Source organism: Camelus ferus, chromosome 28, assembly GCF_009834535.1.
Source record: "Camelus ferus isolate YT-003-E chromosome 28, BCGSAC_Cfer_1.0, whole genome shotgun sequence".
Taxonomy (NCBI): Eukaryota; Metazoa; Chordata; class Mammalia; order Artiodactyla; family Camelidae; genus Camelus; species Camelus ferus.
This window is the reverse complement of record NC_045723.1, coordinates 3004946-3029425: the sequence shown is the minus strand read 5'-3', so window position 1 is coordinate 3029425 and position 24480 is coordinate 3004946. Positions and strand designations below refer to the sequence as shown.

The following is a 24480-nucleotide window of genomic DNA, read 5'->3' as shown; positions in this document are numbered from 1 at the left end:
GATTTTTATACTTACTAGTAATTTGAAGACATTTTCTGTCTACTGGCCATGCTGAAGCAGTGAGTTCCATGTTATTTTATATGTTTTCTTTGTTCTGCTTTTGTTTGTTTGAAGATATTTTAGAGAAATAAAATTTTCACTGCTGCGATTACCTAATGTTATGGGTTGAACTGTGTACCCTTCCAAATTTATATGTTGATATCCTAACCCCCAGTACCTCAGATTGTGGGGTTTTTTTTTTTTTTGAGTGTCTTTATAGAGGTAATCAAGTTAAAATGAGGTCCATTAGGGTAGGCTGTAATCCAGTATGACTGATGTCCTTATAAGAAGAGGAAGTTTCGACACAGATGCCTATGGAGTGAAGATGTGTGAAGGTACAGGGAGAAGACAGCCACCTACAAGCTGGGGAGAGAGACCTCAGAAAGAACCAACTCCCATCTCGGAATTCTAGTTTTCAGAACTGTAAGATAATAGATTTCTGTTGTTTAAGCCAACCATTTTGTGGTGCTTTGTTATGGCAACCCCAGCAATCCAGTACCTCTGAGCTACTTAGAATTCCACTACATAAATTTTTTCCCCCCGCAGATCTCTTCCATCCCACCACCGCATATGAAGCAGGGCTGGCTACATAACTTGTGGGACTCAATGCATAATGAAAATGCAGCAGTAAAAAAGTATAGTTAAAGGTGCTAAAATATAAAGAACTTTTTCCTTTGAAAATAGTTTAATACTTATTAAATGTAACAGTGTAACCACGGAGGACCCTGTGGGACCTCCCAGGGTCAGACCTCTCCCCTATATCCTCTGCTGTAGTTCCTCTCTGAAGTACACACATAATAGTATCTCATGTTTATTTCCTGAGTTTTTCAGATGCCAAAAACCACCACCAAAGGGAAGAAATTAACTGCTTGATGATTGAGAGCCCATAGCCCCCAGACCTTCTGGCACCTAGGGGTTGATGGTGTTGACCGCCCTGTTCCCTCAAACAATTAGAGAATTGTGCATGAACAGATCACGTACCCTGTGACCCCCCACCCCCTTACCTGGCCCTTAAGTAAGCTTTGCCGAAATCTTTGAGGAGTTCAGGGTTTTCTTGGGCACAAGCCACCCCATCTTCCTTGCTCCGCCCTGCAATAAACCTTCCTCTGCTGCAAACTCCGACATTTCAGTTTGGCCTCACCATGCAGCGGGCACACGGACTTGCATTCCTTAACAATAGGGAAATTCTGATACATGAATGACAACATCAACTTATATTTTTCTTTACAACTACTTTTGGTGTTATAATTTTATGTTACACAATAAATAACAATATCTTCGTAAGGGGATATCTTGATTTGCCATAAAATTTTTCTGGCTACTCTAGCTACTTGCAATTCATTTAAGCTGATTTAGTTGAGTTTCTGGGACTCAAAACTTGAGAGTTCTGACTGATATCCTACCGCCTTCCGTGCGCAGGGCATGCGGGGTGGAGGAAGGCGCCTGCAGAGCCGGAAGAAGTGCGCAGACAGGCTGTTACCTCAGGGTCGCCAGCCGCCCCGCCCCTCCCTGTCCACAGGCCCCGCCCCCCGGGACGCCTCGCTTCCGCTTCCGGTGTGACGTCACAGACCGGCGATTCCGAAGTGTCCAGGAGTTCAAGGCTGTCACGTCTGAAGGAATTTAGGAGCTTTGCTTCTCTCTCGTGGTACACAGACTATATGGCAAAGAAGAGAGGAGCGGAGACCCTCTTCTTTGTTCTCTTCCTGGATTATTGGCAAAGTGCAGGGCTCCACCCTTTCCACCTGATCCAAGGTACCGTCACAGGTGTATTGTGGCCGCTAGCGACGTGGGAGGCTTGCCATGAACCTGAATCAGGCCGGAGCCGGTGTTCTCCTCCTCATACAGACTGGGAGGAAACCAGCGTTGCCACTGGCTTTGAGTTAAATGTTCAGATTCTTGAAGACACTTCATGAATGCTCTGTGGCACTCAGAATAGATGGGAGCTGTGGCCTAAAACTCCTTCATTAGTGGGTTTGTCCACTCCTCACTGGCCAGAGAAAAGGGCTGGCCCTGACCTTGAATCAGGAAAATGTGTCTGATCATAGTATCATGAGCCTCAAAAAAGAAAAGCACAATAATATAGCTCAAAATCCTCACAGGTTGCTAGTCTTTTAGCACAATTAATTCACATCCTTGATGTGGCCAGGTGAGGGTCAGCAGCAGAAGTCTTAATGTCCATCCACAACATCCTAGGGGAGATTGCTGATGTGGTCCATCTCTGTTTGCATCTTCATTTTCTCATTCCTCAGTGACAACATCAGGAACTCCATGTGCTTATCCAAGAGGTCAAGTCAGGGTGACCTCAGGCCCCTGAGCCCCTCCCAAATATAGATCCATAGTATGGATTAGGGCAGAGATGCAGTAGTATTGTTCCCTGTCCTCCAACACAAGAGAGCATCACGTTTCCAGAATGGTTGGTCACTGCTCGTTGGCCTCATTGCCTGTGGAGGAGAGAGTGTTTGTTGAAAGGACCATGAGTTGTGTGTTCATCTGTCTCTGTTCCTCCCACAGCTGAGCTCTGAGCATGACCTTGCTTGGAACCGGCACCGTTACTGCCGTTCATCACAGACAGCAGCACTGAGCCCGGAAGAGGGGAGAGTGCTTTCAGTCTGCAGGTTGCATCATTGAACTTAACCGTTCTCCTCACAGATCTCCAGTGGTTGGACATCTTTCCCTCCAGCCTTAGATGAGAAACCAAGCCCCACAGAGCGTTACTGCCCAGGATCACGCAGTGTTCAAATGTACCAGAACCCAAGCCCAGCGCTCTCCCCTGGAGCAAACCAACTGTGTGATGGTCCTCTCAAAATACTACACCTGAGTGTGTGGATTTAAAGAGGATTACTTGCAGATCCAGTGAATGACTGACTCACAGCTAAGGTTTCTTTTCCCTACAGGTTCAAATACTGAATTTTCATCAAGTTCAAACAATTTGGACAAAGGTTTGGCTAAATTATTTGGTAAGTACCCTTCTCATGTGAAACAGTCAGGCAGTATTTGAAGAGTCTTGTGCTTGTCCGTGGAGGTCTCCCATGTAACCTGTTCCTGCTGCTCTGATGGGAAGGAAAGTGCTTTACCTTGATGCTAGAATGAGTTCTCTAAGTGTCTGTTTCAGGGAATTAAGCAAAATTAGAAGCTAAACTGTTTCTGCTCCTTCAAGTGGGGTCCAGGTAGACCAGTAGTGCTTCCACCTGGGAGCCACTGGAACTGCAGTGTCAGACCCCACCCTGGACCAGCTGCATCACATCTGCCTTGATGAGGTGCCCAGGTGATTTCTGCACAGGGTAGAGATGAGTGAGGGCCCGAGGCTGAGACAGACCCTCTCCCAGGTCCTCAGCCCTAACTGAACATGAGAATCCTATGGGGAGATTGTGTAAAGTCCAGACCCATCCTCAGTGATCAGATTCTTTGGTGTGGGGTACACAAGTAGTTTCCAAAGCCCTCTAGGGGAGTCTATGCTGGGACTCATGCATCTACTCCAAGATTTGAGAAATACTGAGAAAAACTAAGGCCCAGGGAATTCCTCTTTAGCAGAGAGCTAAGACTGATGGAAAACATTTGAAAACATTTCAGCTGTCTGCTGAAGGAAGCCATTCAGATTCTAGAGAGATCTTTTTCTCTCTGGTGTCTGTGTGGTCAGGAGTGGACACTGAGGGCCATCTCTGGTCTGGGAAAGAGCTCCCAGCTGTAAGTGCTAATGGTTCCCTGTAGATTGGGAGCTGATAGATGTTCTGATCACAGAGTGATGCGTGCCATTCCTGCTTGGAAGGGGGACGTCTGTCTACACGGGAAGTGGATTGTTTGGCTGTCTCAGGTCAGGAATTCTGGGTTTGCCCTTCTTCTATGTGTGCTGTTAAAGAGGCTTCAGTAAACCTACACTACGTGTCTTGCTGACTGAGTGATGGGAGGTTACCGTGACGAAATGAACGATGGATTGCAGACAGCAATTGTAGTTCTATCCATGCTTGCAGGAAGTCCTATCAAGGAAGGAGAAGACTTTTCTCTTGGCAGGTGCTGAGTGTCTCTGAATCCAGCCCCACATGTGTGAAAGGGGAGTGAGTGCATGTGAAGATGGGTGTCTGGTGCAGGGTTTGGAAGGATCCCATCCCCCCAAAGCCCTATTGACCAGCCCAGTGCCAGGCCAGTGTTGGCCTTGCCATTGGTGGACCACTGATAAACTAGCCAGGTTTTCTTTGAGCAACAGTTCAGGAACTTGTAGGTCAATGCATTTAACAAGGAAGGAGTTGTGAGAACTCATCACTTTACTAGCAATTACAGTTACTTTTTGGTGTCACTGTCATAAACACCTATTCCATCAAGTGAGTAGACCACCCTGCAAAGTACAACAGCCTTTGAAAAAGAACTCAGAGCAAATACCAAATCATTTGAACTTGTGATGGTCATTTCCTGTGGCTTAGCAAGTAAACCTGCAAAGGGAAAACAAAACTGTTCTCCCCCAGGGACAGATAGAAACCAGAATGTTTTGAAAGGGAAGGAGATCCCCTACTCCTAATTTATTCCTCCCTCTAACCTTCCCCTTTGGTAACCGTAAGTTTGTTTTCTATGTCTGTGAGTCTGTTTATGTTTTGTAAATAAATTCACTTGTATTAATTTTTAGATTCCATATATAAGTGATATCATATATTTGTCTTTCTCTGACTTACTTCACTTAGTATAATATTCTCTATAGGTCCATCCATGTTGCCACAAATGGCCATATTTCATTCTTTTTTATGGCTAAGTAATATTCCATTATATATATATATATATATATATTATGGTATACATATATATGTATATACACATATGTATATACATCATATATAGTATATACATATATACACACACACACACACACCATAAATTAGGAGTATGGAATTTAGATACACACTATTATAAATAAAATAGATAAACAACAAGGATTTACTGTATAGCAGAGGAAACTATATTCAATATCTTGTGATAATCTATAATGGAAAAGAATCTGAAAAATGTATATATAACTGAATCACTTTGCTATACACCTAAAACTAATACAATATTGTAAATCAACTATTCTTCAATTAAAAAATTAATTAAAAAGGGAAGGCAAAATTAACATATTTCAAGAAATGTAACTATGAAAAATTACTACCAATTTTATAAAGTTTTCTGAGCTTATAAAATTTGTTATTCTTCTCCACCCCCCACCCCAGCCTCCACCAGTTTTCACATATAACATTCATAAGTGAATTCTGAACACCATTTGTTGAAATGACCGTCTTTTCCTCATTGAATATTCTTGGCTCCCTTGTCAAATATGAGTTGATTATATAATATGCTAGGGTTTATTTTTGGCTCTTGATTCTGTTCCATTGGTCTATAGGTCAGTTTTTATGCTAGTAACATGTTGTTTTGATGCTGTAGCTTTATAGTATAGTTTGAAATCAGGAAGTGTGATGCCTCTAGCTTTGTTCTTGTTTCTCAGGATTGTTTTGGGTATTTGAGATTTGTGGTTCCAAATGAATTTTAAGATTTTTTTTTCTATTTCTGTGAAAAATGCCATTTGGAATTTTGATAGGGATTGCATTGACTCTATAAATGGTTTAGGGATGTATGGACATTTTAACAATGTTAATTCTTACCCATGAACATGGGATATATTTCAATTTGTTTCTGTCTTTGTCAGTTTATTTCGTCAAAGTCTTATAGTTTTCACTGTATAGATCTTTCACCTCTTTGGCTAATTTATTCCTAAACATTTTATTGTTTTTGGTGCTATTGTGAATGAGATTGTTTTCTTTCTTTCTCAGATGTTTCATTATTAGTGTATAGAATTGCAACAAAATGTTGATTTTGTATCCTGCAGTTTTACTGAATTCATTGATTAGTTCTAACGTTTTTGTTGGTTTGTTTGTTTTTCAATGGAGTCTTTAGAATTTTCTCTATGTAAGATCATGTCAACTGCAAAGACAATTTTACTTTTTCTTTTTTGATTTGGATGCCTTTTCTTTCTTTTTCTTGCCTGATTGTTCTGGTTAGATTTCCAGTACTGTATTGAATAGGAGTGATGAGAGTGAGCACCCTTGTCTTGTTCTTGATCTTAGAGGAAAAACTTTCAACTTTTCACAGTTGAGTATGGTGTTAGCTATGGGTTTGTCATACACGGCTTTTACTGAGGTATGTTCCTTTCATACCCAATTTGTTGATTATTTTTATTGTGAAAGGATGTTTGTTGTATTTTGTCAAATGCTATTCCTGCATCTATTGAGATGATCATATGATTTTTATCTTTCATTCTGTTAATGAAGTGTATCACATTTATTGATTTGCATATGTTGAACCATCTTTGCATTTCAGGGGTAAATCCCACTTAATCAAGGTGAACAATTCTTTTAGTGTGCTGTTGAATTCAGTTTGTTGAGAATTTTACATTTGTATTCATCAGGGATACTGGTCTATAGTTTTCTTTTCTTGTAGTATTATCTGGCTTTGGTATCAGGGTAATGTTGGTCTCCTAAAATGATTTTGGGAAGGTTCCTGCCTCTTAAATTTTCTGGAATAGTTTGAGAAATATTGACATTAATTCTTACTTAAGTGTTCGGTAGAATTCAACAGTGAAGTCACCTGGTCCGGGGCTTTTCTTTGTTGGAAAGTTTTTGATTACTGATTCAATCTCCTTATTCATCATTTACACTGTTCAGATTTTTCGTTTTTTCATAATTCAATTTGGTAAGTTATATGTTTCTAGGAATTTATCCATATTTACTATATGGCATATAATTGGTGTACAATTCTTCATAGCTGTTTCTTACGATCTTTTGTATTTTCTGTGGTATTAATTGTAATGTCTCCTCTCTCATTCATGATTTTGAGTCTTCTCTCTGTTTTTCTTAGTTGGCTTAGCTAAAGTTTTGTCAGTTTTGTTTATCTTTTCAATAAACCAACTTTTAGTTTTGTTAGTCTTTTCTATTATTTTTTCTGGTGTCTATTTCACTTGTTTCTGCTCTAAACTTTATTTCCTTCCTGCTACTAACTTTGGGCTTAGTGTGTATTTCTTTTTCTAGTTCCTTGAGGTATAAAGTTAGATTGTTTATTTTGTTTTATTTCCACTTTTATGGATATAAGTGACATACAGCACTGCAGAAATTTAAAGTATGCAGTATAATTATTTGACTTACATACATCATGAAGTGATTATCACAGTAAGTTTAGTGTTACTCCTTTATCTCATATGAATACAAAAGTAAAGAAATAGCAGCAATTTTTTCTCTTGTGATGAGAACTCAGGATTTGCTCTCATAACTCTCATATATAACATATAGAAGTGTTAATTATATTTATCATGTTGTACATTATGTTCCTAGTAATTTATTTTCTATCTTATTTATCTTATAACTAGCTCTTATTTATCTTATAACTACTTATTTATCTTATAACTAGTTTATATCTTTTGACTGCCTTGATCCAATTCCACCTTCCTCCACTCTCAACCTCTGGTAACCACAAATCTGATGTCTTTTTCTATAAGTTTGTTTGTTTTGATGTATAATTGTCCTACAACACCGTGTTAGTTCCTGTTACACAACATAGTGACTCAATATTTCTATACATTTGAGACTGATGACCATGGTAAGTCTAGTTATGATATGTCGCCATACAAAGATATTACATGGTTATTGACTATATTCCCCACACTGTACATTTCATACTGGGACTCATTTATTTTGCAACAGGAAGTTTGTACCTCTTAATTTCTCTCATTTATTTTTTTCCCACACTTCTTCCCCTCTTGCACCCCATTGTTTGTTTTCTGTATCTTTAACTCTGTTTCTATTTTATTATGATTATTCATTTGTTTTTTATTATTCGTTTCCACATACAAGTGAAATTATACAGTGTTTGTCTTTCTCTTTCTCTGACTTATTTCAGTTAGCATAATACACTCTAGGTCCATAATCCATGTTGTTGTAAATGGCAATATTTCACTCTTTGTCATGGATGAGTAATATTCCATTGTGATATATACCACATCTTTTTTATCCATTCATCTATTGATGAGCACTTAGGTTGCTTCCACATCTTGACTATTGTAGATAATGCTGCAATGAACATGGGGAGGGGGAATATATCTTTTCTAATTAGTGTCATTAGTTTCTTCAGATAAATACCCAAGAGTGGAGTTGCTGGATCATATGGTAGTTCTATTTTTAATTTTTTGAGGAATCTCCATACTGTTTTCCATAGTGGCTGTACCAATTCACATTTCCACCAACAGTGCACGAGGGGCCTTTTCTCCCATCATTGTCAATACTTGTTATTTGTTGTCTTTTGATAATAGCTATTCTGTGAAGTGATATCTCATTATAGTTTTGATTTATTTTTGCCTGGTGATTAGTGATGTTGAGATCTTTTCATGCATCTGTTGGCTGTCTATGTGTGTCCTTGGAAAAATGTCTATTCAGATCCTCTGCCTATTTTTAAACCTTTTTTTTTTTTTTGATGTTGAGTTGTATGAGTTATTTGTATAATTTGGTTATTAACACCTTATTGGATATCATTTGCAAATATCTTCTCCCATTCAGTAGGTGGCCTTTTCATTTTGTTGATAGTTTCCTTCACTGTGCAAAAGCTTTTTAGTTTGATCATTTATTTATTTTTCCTTTTGTTTCCCTTGTCTGAGGAGACATATTGCTAAGAGTGATGTCACAGAACATACTGCCTATGTTTTCTTCTAGGATTTTTATGATTTCAGATCTTATATTTAAGTCTTTAATTCATTTTGAGAGTATTTTTGTATATGGTTTGAGAAAGTAGTCCAGTTGGATTCTTTTGCATGTAGCTGACCAGTTTTCTCAACACCATTTATTGTATATTCTTACCTCCTTTGTCATAGATTAATTGCTAGTATAAGTATGAGTTCATTTCTGCACTCTCTATTCAAGTGGGCAAGATCATCTCAGTGAGGGATGTCCAGGTGTTGCCTTAGTCATTATGCCAGTTAATAAAGCACGTGGCTGCAGTTACCAGAAGACTTTAGTTAGTGGCATAAACACTGATTAGTTTATTTTCCTTCTGTTTCAAGCAGTCTGAGGGAGACAGCTGTAGCTCTGGTGCAGTGCTCAGTGACTTAGGTCAGGGCCTATTTCTCTGAGATCATCAGAGCCTTTCCTTATGTCTTATGTGCTTTTATCTTATGTACTTATGTCTCATGGTCATAAGATGGTTTCTGCAGCTCCAGACATCACATCTGCTCTCAAGGCAGGAGGTAAAGGGGTGTGGAAGTGCAGCCCCAGCACTACTTTCTCTTCCATCTGGAGGGGCAAGAGTCTTCCAGGGTCCCAGGAGTCTTTGGAGGAGATTTGCAAGTCCCTCAGCCCTCCCACCTACCAGGGAGGGTGGAAAGGAAGTGTTTTTCTGAGGGCTGGTCCCTGAGGCTCTAATCACAGTTAGGTACAGAAGGGGGCAAAGATGGCTGGTGATGGAATGCCATAGCTTCTGTGGCAGAAATCTCTTTTTTCTGTTACATACTAATGACATCTTTGTTTCCTTTGTGTTTTATGTCTTTTTTCCTTACTTACCCACATATCTTTCCACCTGTGCAGGGTTCCAACGAGCAGAAAACAAGCAGTAATTACTAGCTTATCTAGGGGTTATTATAAATAAGATGGTGACTAGCAGTTTCCAAACACTTAGCCTTTGCATGATCCTCAGGGTGGCACTGTGTTAAGTGCTTTTACATACATTGTTTTATTCAATTTTCACAGAATTTCTATGAGTTAAATGCTCGTATCCCCAGCCTACCAGTGAAGGAACTGAAGCTCACAGAGGTGGAGTTATTTGCCCAAGATCACATTAGCTAAACAATAAAATCAGGATTTGCGTCTAGGTGTGTCTACCACAAAAGCAGAATCTCACTGTGAGAAGCTTCCTAGGAGAGGCAGTAAGTCTTCATGGCAGAAAATGATGTGCATCGTGTAGAAACAGGAAGGAGGTTTGCTCATACAGAGGGACAGGTTGGGGACAGTCTCAGAACTGGGGAGAAAGACAGCAGGAGCAAGAAGAAAAATTATGACATTAGATATCCTGAGATTTGGGGCAGATTATCTAGCTGCAGATCTATAGAGGGCAGTGTTTCCTGTCTGGGACAGCGAGTGAAATCAAAATTATTCAGAAATGATTTAGAGAGACCAACTTCCCCTTTTTAAGACAAGGCATTTTACAGCATAACATTATCTAGCCATTGCCTTTGTATCATTTATTCACTGTATTTGTAGGCTACTTTCGGTACTAAGAGCAGAATATGTTAATCCTGGATTGCTGATATTAACATGCCTTTCTTTGCTTCACTTGAGATGAAATTCTGCTGCAAGTGTTTTCCAAAGTTCCATCTGATGAAACAAGAACAGCAGATAAATCAGTTACAAAGAGAGACGTGAAAGAAAGCAAGTATATGTCTTTAAAACTCTTAAGTGCACATTTTGGAAGGTCTTTGCTCAGTCAGACCTCGTTTACTGCTCTCCGCTTTATTGCTCGTTGTGGACATTGTGCTTTTTACTGAAGGTTTGTGAGAACCCTGCACTGAGCACGTCTTTTGGCACCATTTTCCCAATGGCATTGCTCACTTCTTGTCTCTGTGTCACATTCTGGTAATTCTCACACTATTTCAAACATTTCCATTACAATTATATTTGTTATGGTGACCTGTGAGCAGTGACCTTTGATATTATTACTATGACTCACCAAAGGCTCAGATGGTGGTTAGCATTTTTTAACAATAAAGTATTTTAATAAAGGTATTTTTTTTAAGACCTAATGCTGTTACACACTTAACAGACTACAGTATAGTGGAGACATAACTTTTGTATGCACTGGGAAACCAAAATTTCATGTGACTCACTTTTGTGCTATTCACTTTATTGTGGTAAGCTACAACTCGCCCTGCAATATCGAGGTGTGCCTGTATTGTATTGTTTGTACTGCCCTGTCATTTTAGCATTCTTTAAACCAGATAGGTGTGGGGCAAAACCAAACTGAGATGTGGAAGAAAGAATTGCCCAAAATATTCTCTATAACCTTCTAGAGATTATGGAAGTCTATAGTCCGGAGGTTGAATATCCCAGTATTTTGGGGGTGATCTCTGAAATTCAAGGGTCAGGCAGGTTCTCTCACCTTGAAGGGTGTTCAGAGGACAGGAACCAGGTTTGTAAGTGGTGTTCACTGTTCCTGGTAACACTTGATGTGAGTAGTGTAGTAACTGTATTCAACACACTTCGTAGTTCAATGTACATGTGTCCTAGTCACTGACTTGGGAGAGTGGAGCCTCCTACACTCCTCCCCATCACCTCCCCCTCCCCCAGCCTCTGGAAAGTATTTGCAGTGAGTAGCAGAGCTGATTTCTCCCTTTGTACTGATGCTCAAATGAGAAAGCTAAGGGGAAGGAGCTGACCCCCTATGCCAAAAACATGTACATCAGCCCAAATCACACAAGTGACAGAGAAATCCTTTCAGGTGGACACAGTGTGCATTAGGAAAATCTTACAACTGGGTAATTATTTGCCAGAATAAACCAGGCACGTGTGCCATGTTGAAATTATAAAACTACTAGCAAACCAATTTTATAACTAACAGACTCCTAATGGAGTTTATGAACCATGTGATTAAAACTGAATATTTTACTGCGTAATCATGATGGTGTGTCCTGCACAGTGTTTCTTTATGCTCCACTGGCTGATGCAATATGATGAACACATTTTTAGCAAAGTGCTTGCATGATTGTCTATTCCTAACAATTCACCAATGTCTCACTAACAGAGAAACATACATTTGTTATTTATTGGATCAGAGTAGTCATACTTGAAATCATTCGGCATGCACCAGGTAGGCCTTCCTACCAATTTTTTTGTTGTTATAGAATTGAAAGCTGCCATGTGCACAGATTACTCAATGGCTATGCAGACTGTCTACGAGAAAACCGTGTGATAATTGGTATTGTCACTGGTTCTTAGTTAAAAGTTCAGATTCTTGCAGACACTTCATGAATGTGCTGTGCCTCTCAGAATAGGCAGGTGCTGTGGCCTGAAACTCCTTCATTAGGGGACAAGTTTCTCCTCCCGGGATGGGGTTGCCCACCCCTCAGGGGCCAGAGAAAAGGGCGGACCTTGACCTTGAATCAGGAAAGTGTGTGTGGACACAGACATCATAACCTCAAAAAAGAAAAGCCTGAAAATACAGCTCAAAATCTTCACAGGTTGCTAGTCTTTTAGCACAATTAATTCACATCCTTGATGTGGCCAAGTGAGGGTCAGCAGAAGTCTTAATGTCCAACCACAACATCCTAGGGGAGATTGCTGATCTGGTCCATCTCTGTTTGCATCTTCATTTTCTCATTCCTCAGTGACAACATCAGGAATTCCTTGTGCTTATCCAAGAGGTCAAGTCAGGGTGACCTCAGGCCCCTGAGCCCCTCCCAAATACAGACCCATAGTGTGGATTAGTGCAGAGTATACAGTAGCACTGTTCCCTGTCCTCCAACACAAGAGAGCATCACGTTTCCAGAATGGTTGGTCACTGCTCGTTGGCCTCATTGCCTGTGGAGGAGAGTGTTTGTTGAAAGGACCCTGAGATGTGTGTTCATCTGTCCCTGTGCCTCCCACAGCTGAGCTCTGAGCATGACCTTGCTTGGAACTGGCACCGTTACTGCCGTTCATCACAGACAGTAGCGCAGAGCCCGGAAGAGGGGAGAGCGCTTTCAGTCTGCAGGTCGCGTCAGTGAATTTTATCCCCTCTCCTCACAGATCTCCAGTGGTTGGACATCTTTCCCTCCAGCCTCAGATGAGAAAACCAAACTCCATGAGCTTTACTGCCTAAGATCATGCAGTGTTCAAATGTTGTACCGGAGCCCAAGCCCAGGGCTCTCCCCTGGAGCAGGCTAACTGCATGGTGGTTCTCTCAAAATACTACACCTGAGTGTGTGGATTTAAAGAGAATTACATGCAGAGCCAATGAAAGACTGTCTCACAGCTGAGGTTTATTTTCCCGTAGATTATCCTCAACAAAAGAGCTTGAGAGATGCCGAGTTTGCATCAGGTTCAAATAAGCAAGAAGAACATTTGGCTCGACTATTTGGTAAGTAATCTGCTCACGTGAAACTGTCAGGCTGTATTTGAAGAGTCTTGTGCTTGTCCGTGGTGGTGTCTCAGGTAACCTGCTCCTGCTGCTCTGATGAGAAGAAAGGTGCATTGCCTTGAGGCTAGAAGCAGTTTTCTAAATGTTAGAGTCTCAAGAAATTAAGCAAAATTAGAAGATAAAGAGTTGGAAAGAGTTCTGTTCTTCAAAGAGGGATCCAGGTAGCAGCGGCAGGGCCACCATCTAGGAGTCATTGGAACCACAGTGTCAGACCCCACCCTGGACCAGCTGCATCACTTCTGGATGAGATGCCCAGGTGATTTCTGCACCTGTTGGAGATGGATGAGGCCCCAAGACTGAGATAGACCTTCTCCCACATCCTTAGCCCTGAGGATGAGAATCCCCTAAGAGATTGTTAAAAAGAGACACATGATCAGATTTCCTGGCATGGCATGAGAACTTTGAATCAGTAGTTTTTAAAGCTCTCCAGTTGATTCTAGGCTGGGACTCACTGATCTCTTCCAAGCTTCCCATGTAACATTTGAGAAAAACCAAGGCCTAGATGGAAGATGGTGATGGAGGAAACTTCAGGAGTACATCTCTTCACCAAAGCTATAACTCAGCTGGCGAGTACTATCTTAAGCAACTATTTTGGAACATTGGATTTCATTTGAATACTTGCATCATCCTGGAAAGAGCTTGATGAAGAGTCTGGTAAATGTTAGTGAATTTCAGTATTTCATGTAGATCCTGCCATTCTCCATCCCCCAGGCCCATGGCAGGAAACCAAGTGGTTGGCAGCCCACATTCTCAGTGTGACTTGCTGGTGTCAGAATGGGCAATAGGGACCATGTCCTTCAAAAATTTGGGTGTGTATTGATCACTGCCTTTAATCACCAAGGGCTGGCACTGAGGGTGGCCATTATTTTACTCTCATGGTCTGAAGAGGCTTCCAAGAAACCTTGTTAAGGACATTAAAGAAACAGTATTTTTTGTTTTTCTCTTTTTGAAATATAGACACTTAAAGAAACCTTTGTCAGGCCACTGAGTGACCACAGAGATAACAAACTGGAAATTCAGCACCCATACACAACAAGGCATACACATTTTGCCAAAATAGTTTGAAAAAGTCACAAATGCATGGTTCTAGGCCTCAACAAGCAGAAATTGGTCATCTATGAGGAATGGGAGAATTAGATTTCCAAAGTTATCAAAATATAAAACTTGGAATGTTTAGCTCTCAACAAAAAAAATTACAAAACATACAAAGAAACAAGATAGTATGGCCTATTAATAGGAAAATAAAAAAGAATTGGACAGAACCCATTCCTGAGGAAACCTAGAAATTGGAATTATTCATCAAAGGTATTAAATCAACTGTCTTCAGTATGTTCAATGAGTAGAGGAAATGACAGACAAAGAACTTAAGGAAATCAGGAAAACAGTGTTTGAACAAAATGAGAATCTCAATAGATAAATAGAAATTATAAAAAGGAGCCAAAGAGAAATTCTAAAGTTGAAAAGTACAGTAACTGAAATGAAAAATTCACTAGAGGGATTTGGCAGCAGATTTGAACAGGCAGAATTAAGGATCCTTAACTTTGACTTTGGACAATTGAAAGTATCCAATCTGAGGAAGAGAAAAGAAAAACTGAAAAAAATAAACAGCACGAGGGACTGTGAGACACCATCAAGAGTAGCAACATACACAGTTTAAAAGTCCCAGAATGAGAAGAAGGAAAGGGATGGAGAAAATATTTGAGGGAATCATGCTCCAAAACATCCCAAATCTGATGATTATACACATCCAAGAAGCTCTACAAACTCCAGGCAGGATAAATAGAAGAGATCCACACTAAAGACATTGTAGTCAAATTGTTGAAACCAGAAGACAGAGAATCTTGTAAACATCCAAAGAGAAGAGACTCACTATGTACAAGGGATCCTCAATAAGATTAATGGCTGATCGCAACACAAAAATCATTGAGGCCACAAGCAGTGAAATGACGTATTTGAAGTCTTGAATGAAAAGTACTGTCAACCAAGAATTCTATACCTGACAAAACTATTCTTTGATCAGGGAGGAGAAATGAAGACATTTCCAGATAAATGTAACCTAAGAGATCTGCCCTGTAGAAATACTAAAGAGAGTACTTCAGACTGAAATGAAAGAATACTAGATAGAAATTCAAAGCCAAAAGAAAAAAAATTAAATAATGGTGGTAAAGGTGACTACATGGGTGAATATAAAAGCCAATGTTATTGTCATTTTGGTTTGGTTTGTAACTTATCTCTTTTTCTAATGTGATTTAGAAGGCATGTACATAAAACAATCATTGTAAATCTATGTTAATGGGCATACAGTGTACAAAGATGTAATCTAAGACAATAACAACATAAAAGGGGAGGGATGGAGATATATATGAGCAGAGTATTTGCATGCTATTAAAACTAAATTGATACTATTCAAACTAGGTTGTTATAAGTTTAAAATGTTAATGAAAAAATAACAAAATTTGTTAAGACATGAAACCAAATAGCTAAATGGCATTAGTAAATTCTTCCTGATCAGTAATCACATTAAATGTAAATGAGTTAAATGCTTATTAAAGGACACAGATTAGCAAATGGGTAGAAAAAACCAGATCTATCTACTTGTTGTCTATGATAGACTTGGTAAAACGACATAAAAAGGTAGTAAAATGATGGGAAAAGGCATGCAAATAGCAACGAGAAGAGAGCTGGAGTGGCTGTATTATTTTCCAACAAAATAGATTTCAAATAAAAAAAAAATTTACAAGAGACAAAGAAGGACATTATATATTGATAAGAATTTCAATATACATAATTATAAACATATGCACATAGCAGCAGAACCCCTATATGAACCAATAATGGACAGAACTGAATGGAGAAATAGTTCTACAATAATAACCGGAGACTCCAGTACCCCACTTTCAGTAGTAGACAGGACTAGATGAACAATCAACAGGGAAATAGAAGACGTGACCAACACTATAAACCAATTAGACCTAATAAACTTACACAGAACATGCCACCCAACAACCGCAGAAAACACATTCTTTCCAGATGCATATAGAACATTCTCCAGGATAGACCGTCTGTGGGCCACAAAACAACTCTGAGTAAACTGAAAAAGATTAAAGTCATGTAAAGTATTTTTTCCTTCACAATGAAATGAGATGGGAAATCTACAGCAGTGGAAACACTGGAAAATTCACAAATATGTGGAAATAAAGCAACACACTCTTAAATAACCAATAAGAAATTAGAAATTGCCTTGAGATGAATGAAAGTCAAACACAACATACCAAAATCCCTGCAGCAAAAACAATGCTAAGAAGGAAATTTATAACTATAAATGCATACATTAAAACAGAAGAAATGTCTCAAATAAATAACCTATCTGTATACTTTGATAAACTATAAAAAGAATAGCCAACTATATTCAAAACTAGTAGAAGGAAGGAAGTAATAAAGAATCGAGTGGAAATAAATGAAATAGAGAATAGAAAAACAATAGAAAAAAATATATGAAACCAAAACTTGGTTCCTTGAAAAGGTAAAACTGACAAATTTTTAGTTAGATTGAATGAGGAAAAAGAGGGAAGACTCAATTAGTAGTTAAGAAATGTGAGGTTACTACTAATTGCAGAAATAAAAATGATTAAAAGAGAATACTATGAACAATTGTATGCTGACAAATTAGATAACTTAGAAAAAATGAACACAGTCCTAGAAACAAACTACCAAAACTGACTCAGAAGAAACAAAATTGGAATAGACTTGTAATGAATAAGAAGACTGAATCAGTAATCAAACCCTCCCAACAAGGAAAAGCCCAGGCTCAGGTTGCTTCACATTCACATCCAGGTGAATACTACCAAGCATGTAAATAAGAGCTGACACTAATGCTTCTCTAAGTCTTCCGAAAAATTGAAGGGGAAGAAACACTTCTTAACTCATTCTAAGAGGCCAGTATTACCCTGATACCAAAGCCAGACAAAGACAGTATAAGAAAACTATGGAGAAATATCACTTATAAATATAAATGCAAAGTCCCTCAACAAAATACTAGAAAACTGAATTAAGCATCATATTAAAAGGATTATATACCAGACCAAGTGGGATTTATTCCTGGAATGCAAGCATGATTCAACACAGGAAAATCAGTTATTGTAATAGACCACATTAACAGTGAAGTACAAAACCACATGATTATCTCAGTTGAAGCAGAAAAGGCATTTCAGGAATTCTGGGTTTGCCCTTCTTCCATGTGTGCTGTTAAAGAAGCTTCAATAAATCTGTACTACCTGGCCGAGTGATTTTGGTAGGTTGCCATGACTGAATGAATGCATGGCTGCACGTAGTTTTTGCAGTCCCACTCTCCACGCTTCCAGGAGTTCCTACATAGGAATGGGAAGGCTTTTCTCTTCTTGGCAGGTGCCCTGTGTCTCTGAATCCAGCTCCACATGTGTGGAGGGGGAGTAAGTGCATCTGAAGATGAGTGTCAAATTCAGGGTTTGGAAGGATCAGTGCCATGCCAGTGTTGGCCTTGGCATTGGTGGTCCACTGGTAAACTTGCCAGGTTCCTTCTGAACAATAGTTCAGGAACTTGTAGGTCAATGCATTCATCAAGAAAGAGGATGGTGAGAACTCATCATTTTAAATGAGTCCCTGTGATGGTTAACCTTTTCGTGTCCTTATTGTAAGCGTTTATTCCATCGGGTGAGTAGACCACCCACCAATGTACTAATAGCCCTTGAAAAAGGACTCAGGATATATACAAAATGAATGGAATTTGTGGTGATTATTTTCTGTGGCTTTGCAAAGTAAACCTAGAAGGAAAAAATAAAACTGCTGGCCCGAGGAAAAAAAGTAGAATACTAAAAACTTTAAAAGGGAAGGAGAAATAAATATATTTCAGAAAAATCATAACCATGAAAAATTAGGAACAGCTTGTAAATTAAGAGCTTTCTGACTTTTAAAAATCTTTTCTGCTTTATTTTTACCCCATTTTTATGGGCCCTCTTGGGGAAAGTCTCAGAGGTGAGTCAGAATGACAGCAGGAATAAGAAGGAAAATTATGACACTACATACCATGAGATCTGGGACAAAGTTTCTAGCCACGTATCTTTAGAGGTCAGTGTTTACTGCCCAGGACATGTAGTGGAATCACAATTTTTCAGAAATGATCTATGTGATTAGAATCTCCCTTCCTAAGAGAAGGTATTTTCGAGTATAATTTCACCTATCCATTGAGTTTGTAGCATTTATTCACTGTATTTATTTATTTTTATTTTTATTTATTTTTTTGACTTAAAAACAACAGAAATTTATTCTCTCTCAGTTTTGGAGGCCACAAGTTCAAGATCAAGGTGTTGGCAGGACCACGCTCCCTCTGCAGGCTCTAGGGGAGAGTTCTTCATGCCTCTCCCAGCTCCTGGAGGCTCCTAGAAGCTCCTTGGCTTAGGGCTGCCTCATTCCAGTCTCTGCCTCTGCCTTCAGATGACCTTCTCATCTCCCAGAACTTACTGTATTTGTAGACTGCTTTGGGTACTTACAGAGAATATATGTCAGCCTTCCACTGCTGGTATTAACATGCCTTTATTTACTTCACTTGAGATGAAATTCTACTGCAAGGGTTTTCCAAAGTTCCGTATGATGCACCGTTTGATGAAACAAAGACAGCAGACGAATCAATTACAGAGAGAGACGTGAAAGAAAGCAAGTATTGTCTTTCAATCTCTAAGGGCACGTTTTCCTATAGGCTGAGGGGCTGTATTATATGTGACATGCTATCACTTTACCATTCTTTAAAACAGCTACTTGTGCAGCAAAGACAGATTGAGATGTGAAGGAAAGAATTGTCTGAAATCCTATCACTTCCAAGATAAAAGTGTGACTATCCCTCTACTTTGGGGATATCCCTCAAGTTCATGTGTCAGGCAGGTCCTTACCTTCTGAAGGCTATTCAGAGGATGGGAACTAGAATTCCAAGCGGTGTTCACCGTTCTTGACACCAGGAGCCCTGACTGGTGTAATAACTCCCGCTGGACACTCTTACACTTCCACGTGTATGACCTGGTTTGAGGCTAATCTCAGCTCTGGGTGAGAGCCGGTGCAGTCATTAGTACCTCATTCCATGGATGAGAACAAGACCCCCCCCAAAAAAAAAACCCACTTGTCCTGGGCACACCTGTTGAAATAACAAAAGTGCTGAATATACTTTTCCTTTTAAAGCAGCTTCATATTATTTTTTTTTTAAGTAACACTTTGAGGATAAAGACAGGTATTTGATCCAAGGTCATAAGGATAGAATTGTGTATCAGAAATTTCCAGCAGTGCACGGAAGTGCCCTGTGTTGGAAATTTGCATACAAATGTGAATTTCCATTCCTTTCCCACAGCCTCTGCCTGGGCTCCAGCCTCTGTAATCAGCCATCAGCTGGTGCCACTCTCTACAATGACATACAAACTTTCAAATACACATTTCCAAGTACAAGCTGAATTCTATATTAGCATTTAACCACTTTAAAAAATAGACCCAAGGTGCTTGTGTGTACTGATAAAAACTTTTTCGTTATTTTTATGTGTTTCATCATCAAAGAAGCTGATTTTGATGGAAATTCTCCTGAATCAGAATTTTCCCTTGGCAGCGTGGACAGAATTTCCAACAATGGTAAATGCAAATGGATAAAATTGGAGTTGAGGGTCAACATGTAATACCTCTTCTTCCTCTTGCCTGAGTTCTGGACCAAATGGGAGTCTAAGCTAAGGGTCCAGCAGGTGGGGCTCAGACAGTCTTCTCCAGGAATACTGGGCTGGCTAATGTGGGTGCTCAACGAATGAGGAAGAGTGCTCTAGACGCTGGAAAGGTTTAGGATACCCATGACTTCTCCAAACCCCCACCGTGAGAGAGCTTGCTTTTGTAAAATTTCACAGCATAAAGAAGCAGATCAGGATGCTTGTTCTCTGCAGAGAGACAGAGAGATGGAGGGATGGAGAGACCTCTACAGTTGTGATTATCCTGCTGTTTGTGGGTTCCATTGACTGGGGTGTGGGCCTTGACTATACACCATCTTGCTGTGGTTCCTTCTTTATATCTTTAGTTGTGGGACGTCTTTTCTACAAGTCTTCAGGTCATTGTCACAGATAGCCGTTCCGTAGAGTTGTGGCTTTGGTGTGCCCATGGGAAGAAGTGAGCTCAGGGTCTTCCTGCTCTGCCATCTTGGCCACACACTTCAAGAAACATTTTTTTGGTAATACTTTGTGGTTTATAAGTTGTTTTCATGGACATTATGCTGTGAGATAGGTCTTATTACTCTGTTTTATACTAGTGGAGCCTGGGGTCATAGAGGCTCAGCGGCTGGTTGAAAGTTTCTTGCTAAGTCCTGTAAGTGTGGTCCCTGACCGGCAGCCAGCCTCATTCGGGGTCTCTGAGAAATGCACATTCTCACGTCCCCCACCCTACTGATTCAGAAACCCTGGGGTGGGGCCCAGAGATCTGCATTTTAACAAGGCCTCCTGGTGATTCTGATGCACACTCAAGCATGAGAACCACGGCCTTGGTCTACCCAGTAACCTGTTAGATTTAAAAAATCAACAAACTTAACACTGATGTAGTTTGGACTCTTCTCCAAGATCCTAGCTCCTCCCTTTGACTCTAGAAGTAATTACTTGCATCATGAAAACAGAACTAATCACAAGCTGATGGTTGTTTTTTGATGAACACATTTTGTTTTTTGTCTTTTGTAGGTCACAGTGCAGAGGAGAAGAGGGATAAAGAATCTTCTCTGTTCAACAGGGATGCAAGTGACAAGCAGTTAACCACCGTAGGTAAAGGAACACTTCAAGAAGCAATCAGTCCAGGTAATAATCCACACAGCATACGCTAAATAAGAACCTAAGTATGGATGACTTCAGAATGCATCTGTTTGCCTTTCATGGTATTTTAATGGACTAGATGTCAGCACACCTTTAATTTACCCACAAAAGCAATGACCTGCAGTTAAAATTACGAATTAAACTAACTCCAGGAATTTGCCCACCCCCACCTCCTCCACCTTTCAAAAAGATGCTTCTTTGCTGTTGCATCTACACAGCATGGGTCCTTCATCTCATGGGTGTCCTCACAGTCCCTACAGCACTGCACACGGATGCATTCCCACAATCCGGAGGGTTATATCCCAAAGGTTAACCTAGTCCCTGATCTTCACCCTCGGACTACCTGAGCCTGGGCCCATCCATGGTGGGTGGAAACTTGTCCATCATGGCCACGTGCTGGTACCAAGCCCAGTACAATCCTTCCATGTAGCCACTCGCTATCACAATTATACTGGTTGTCACCTCCTCTCTTTAAGAAATTAAATGCTGAATTATTCCAGTAGAGCCCTTAGAGTTGCTTGATGTGGTTGCCCCTTGACACAGGATTGATGAAGGTGGGTTGTCAGACATGCCCTGTTTTCTCCGCATTACCCCAGAAGGCACCTGGCCAGCATTCTCCTGCCTGCATCTCTGGTCTCCCTCAGCAGCTTCTCCACATCTGCTTCCTGTCATTGGACCTCTGTGCCCCATTTCCCTTTTCTTTTTTGGTCACATTACAAATGGGGTGACAGAAGCTCTGAGTCCCCATTGTCACCTGGGGTCTCCTTCCTTTGAAATTTAGTGAAGATTGCCTTGTACTCCCAAGCCCACATGCAGTGGCATTCCAGATCTACCCTCAAAATTTCCACATGAGCTCAGAATCATCTTGGCATCATGTTGCCTCATTTCCTGAAATTCCCCCAAGCCTGCACACACGAGGCAGGTTTCGTGTAGGGCAGAATTTCCTGAAGCTAGGGGTGGGGTGAGGGATGGAGGGATGGGGGCAGCAGAGGGGAGATCATGTCACTGCCCTGTGAAAAGCTTCAGACCAAATACCTGAGTCCATTTTTCCTAAAAGCCACCACAGCAGGGCTTTCCCACCTCCTGTGGTGGCCCTGCCTCTTCCGTCCATCCTCTCTTCCTCTCCTCACCTCCTGCAAACTCCGGTTGCTTTGCTGCTCGCCAGCTGATACCCTCAGCACCTCACCTCCACTACCAAACAGGTTATGAATGTATTTTCCTAAACATAGCCAGTTTCTTCCCCAAGAGGACTTCCAGAGCCAGCTGCTAAGATGCTAAGGTTTTCAATTCAGCTGTAAGCAGAACTAACAGGCTGTCCCTGCAGATCTGTACGGGGTCGTCCCTCTCTGTTTACTTGGCCACGTGTCTTCTCACTTAGCTGTTCCAAATAGGAGTGTGCCCTGTGTGCAGCTTCTGCATTTCCTCCAGCGGAACATCATCATCGCCGCGGTCTCGGTGGCGGGAATCCTCGTGGCCACAGTGTTGCTGCTGTTGGTGTTGATCACATACATCAGGAGGAAGCAGCCATTGTGAGTGGCTCTCAGCACCCACCTCCCTTCCCAGAGCTCACAGGGGTTTGTACTAGCATTGTCCCAGAGCTTCCTACTGACTGGGGATTTGGGAGGAGGGCAGGGACCGCCAAGCCTGCTGGTGCAGCAGCATCACCTGCGTGCTTTGTGATGCAGATAACCCAGCTGGCTGGTTTTGAGCACTGCCTTGTGGTCTTAATGCACAGCTGGGTTTTGGGTTTCCTGGCTTGGGCCGTGCTTGCCTCTGGAAAACCCTGCAGATCAGGTCACACCTCTTCCCACACTGAGGGCTACTGAGAGAGGAGATGGTACACCTTCTGGCTGAAAGATTGGAAAATAGGAACATGGACATAGAACAGAAAGAAAAAGTACAGCTCCAGGAGTGTGGGGAGGGGTGAGGCTCTGGAGGAGGTGAGAAGGGGCTGGTGTTCAGCTCATTCACGCCGGTACTGCAGCACTGGTTGTTGGAATATTGAGAGATGCCTGTATTTGTTGGTAAATGGCTCCTTCCCAGAGCCTCCCCAGACTTCCCTGTCTTCCCCATGATCCAGCAAATGAAGGGTTAATGCCTGGAGCAGCGGTGGCCATTTTGATTAGTCACTGCCTGTCTGCACCAGTTGTTAAATATTTCAGTTATCCCCTGGATGAGAGACTGAAGCACAAAGGCTGTAACCAGGAGCAGGCACAAGAAAGCAGAGTTTAGAAGATTATGCATTTGTAGTAATTGCACCTTGAAATGATGTGCTTTGATCTGCATCCCTTGAGACAAACCCTCCTGAGCGGAAGAGCAGCTCCCCAAAGCCCCTCAGGTCCTGCGCAACCCTGTGCTGAGTACGCAGCTTGTCCACAGAGAAACGGGCTGTGGTGGTGTTGAGAGGGGGAGGTGTCCACCCCCCACCCCACCCACCCCACTCTGAGACTGCAGTATTGAAATCTCCCCACGAGAGTGCATTGCTTTCCCTAAAGGTGTCCTTGAAAATGCCAAGGCTCCCAGGACTGGTAACCCATTCAGGCCAGTCACCACCACCTCACATCAGCTTTCTCCCTTGAAACCGCAGTGGGTCCCCTGAAGTGAAAGGAGAGCCTTAAAGGTGGCAGACGTGAGAGAAGACTAGAGTTCCTGGAAATAACCAGACCCACCTCACAGCTCTGGTGGGGCTTGTCCCTCAGACTCACCATCTCCCCTCCGTGTCTCTTAGAGGGAAAGACTGGCTCCACCCCACAGAGACTAAGCAAAACCGTGGGGAGCCTGCCTTCGTGATGAGAAAGTAGGGGGAAAGGACTTTCCCAGAGGCTCTGCGGTGCCCAGAGGCAAAAGGAATTTCGCAGACGACAAACCCTCCTGGTGGGAAGTCCGTAGACTCCTGCCCCCCCAGAAGCTGCAGCCTCTGCTGCCTCCCGGGGAGCAGACAGGAGGAACCCCTCCGCGTGTAGCTGCGCGGTACAGTTCCTGTGTGTTTCCTTTCAGATACCCTCCGGCAAACACGACCTATAATATTTTTATAATGAATGGAAAGACTTGGTGGCAGACGTCTCAAGAAAAGAACGCCAGAAAACATTCCAGAAAACAGAAACCGCTGAAGGGTAATTCCAGTGTCTAGGCCAGGTGGTGGGGCCAGCCAGCCAGCACCACAAGCTGTGATGTGAGGCGATTCTCCATCCAAATGCTGTGCAGAGGCAACTGGATTTCTAGCTGTGAGGTGCACCCTACAAAACGCGTACCTTTTCCTCTCAATTTTGAATGGACCAAGGAAACAGTGTTTGACCACAGCATGCTCATGGTGGTCATGGCATTAAGGACTAGTGCAGGAGACTTAGCACATTTCCTCAGAGACTGACCTGACTAACCGTGGATTTATTTATTTATTAAAGCATTGATTCGTTTTTTTACAGCCATTCAA

The 24480-nt window shown here is 41.3% G+C and overlaps 1 protein-coding gene across 7 annotated transcripts; it reads left to right on the top strand.

The window, feature by feature from the left end:
- Positions 1-1608: 1608 nt before the first annotated feature.
- On the top strand, positions 1609-24480 carry C28H2orf92 (chromosome 28 C2orf92 homolog). 7 transcript variants are annotated; one of them, XM_032469660.1, is made up of 9 exons: positions 1609-1791; positions 2934-2996; positions 10371-10460; positions 13060-13143; positions 18790-18891; positions 19774-19845; positions 20922-21035; positions 22479-22579; positions 24048-24480. In XM_032469660.1, the coding sequence occupies exons 1-9, from the start codon at positions 1698-1700 to the stop codon at positions 24072-24074; spliced, it is 747 nt and encodes a 248-aa protein (XP_032325551.1). In that variant the 5' UTR covers positions 1609-1697; the 3' UTR covers positions 24075-24480. The 7 variants fall into 7 exon arrangements, with proteins under 7 accessions (XP_032325551.1, XP_032325548.1, XP_032325554.1 ...); XM_032469657.1 differs by having other exon boundaries at positions 22429-22579; XM_032469663.1 differs by having other exon boundaries at positions 22442-22579; positions 24048-24185.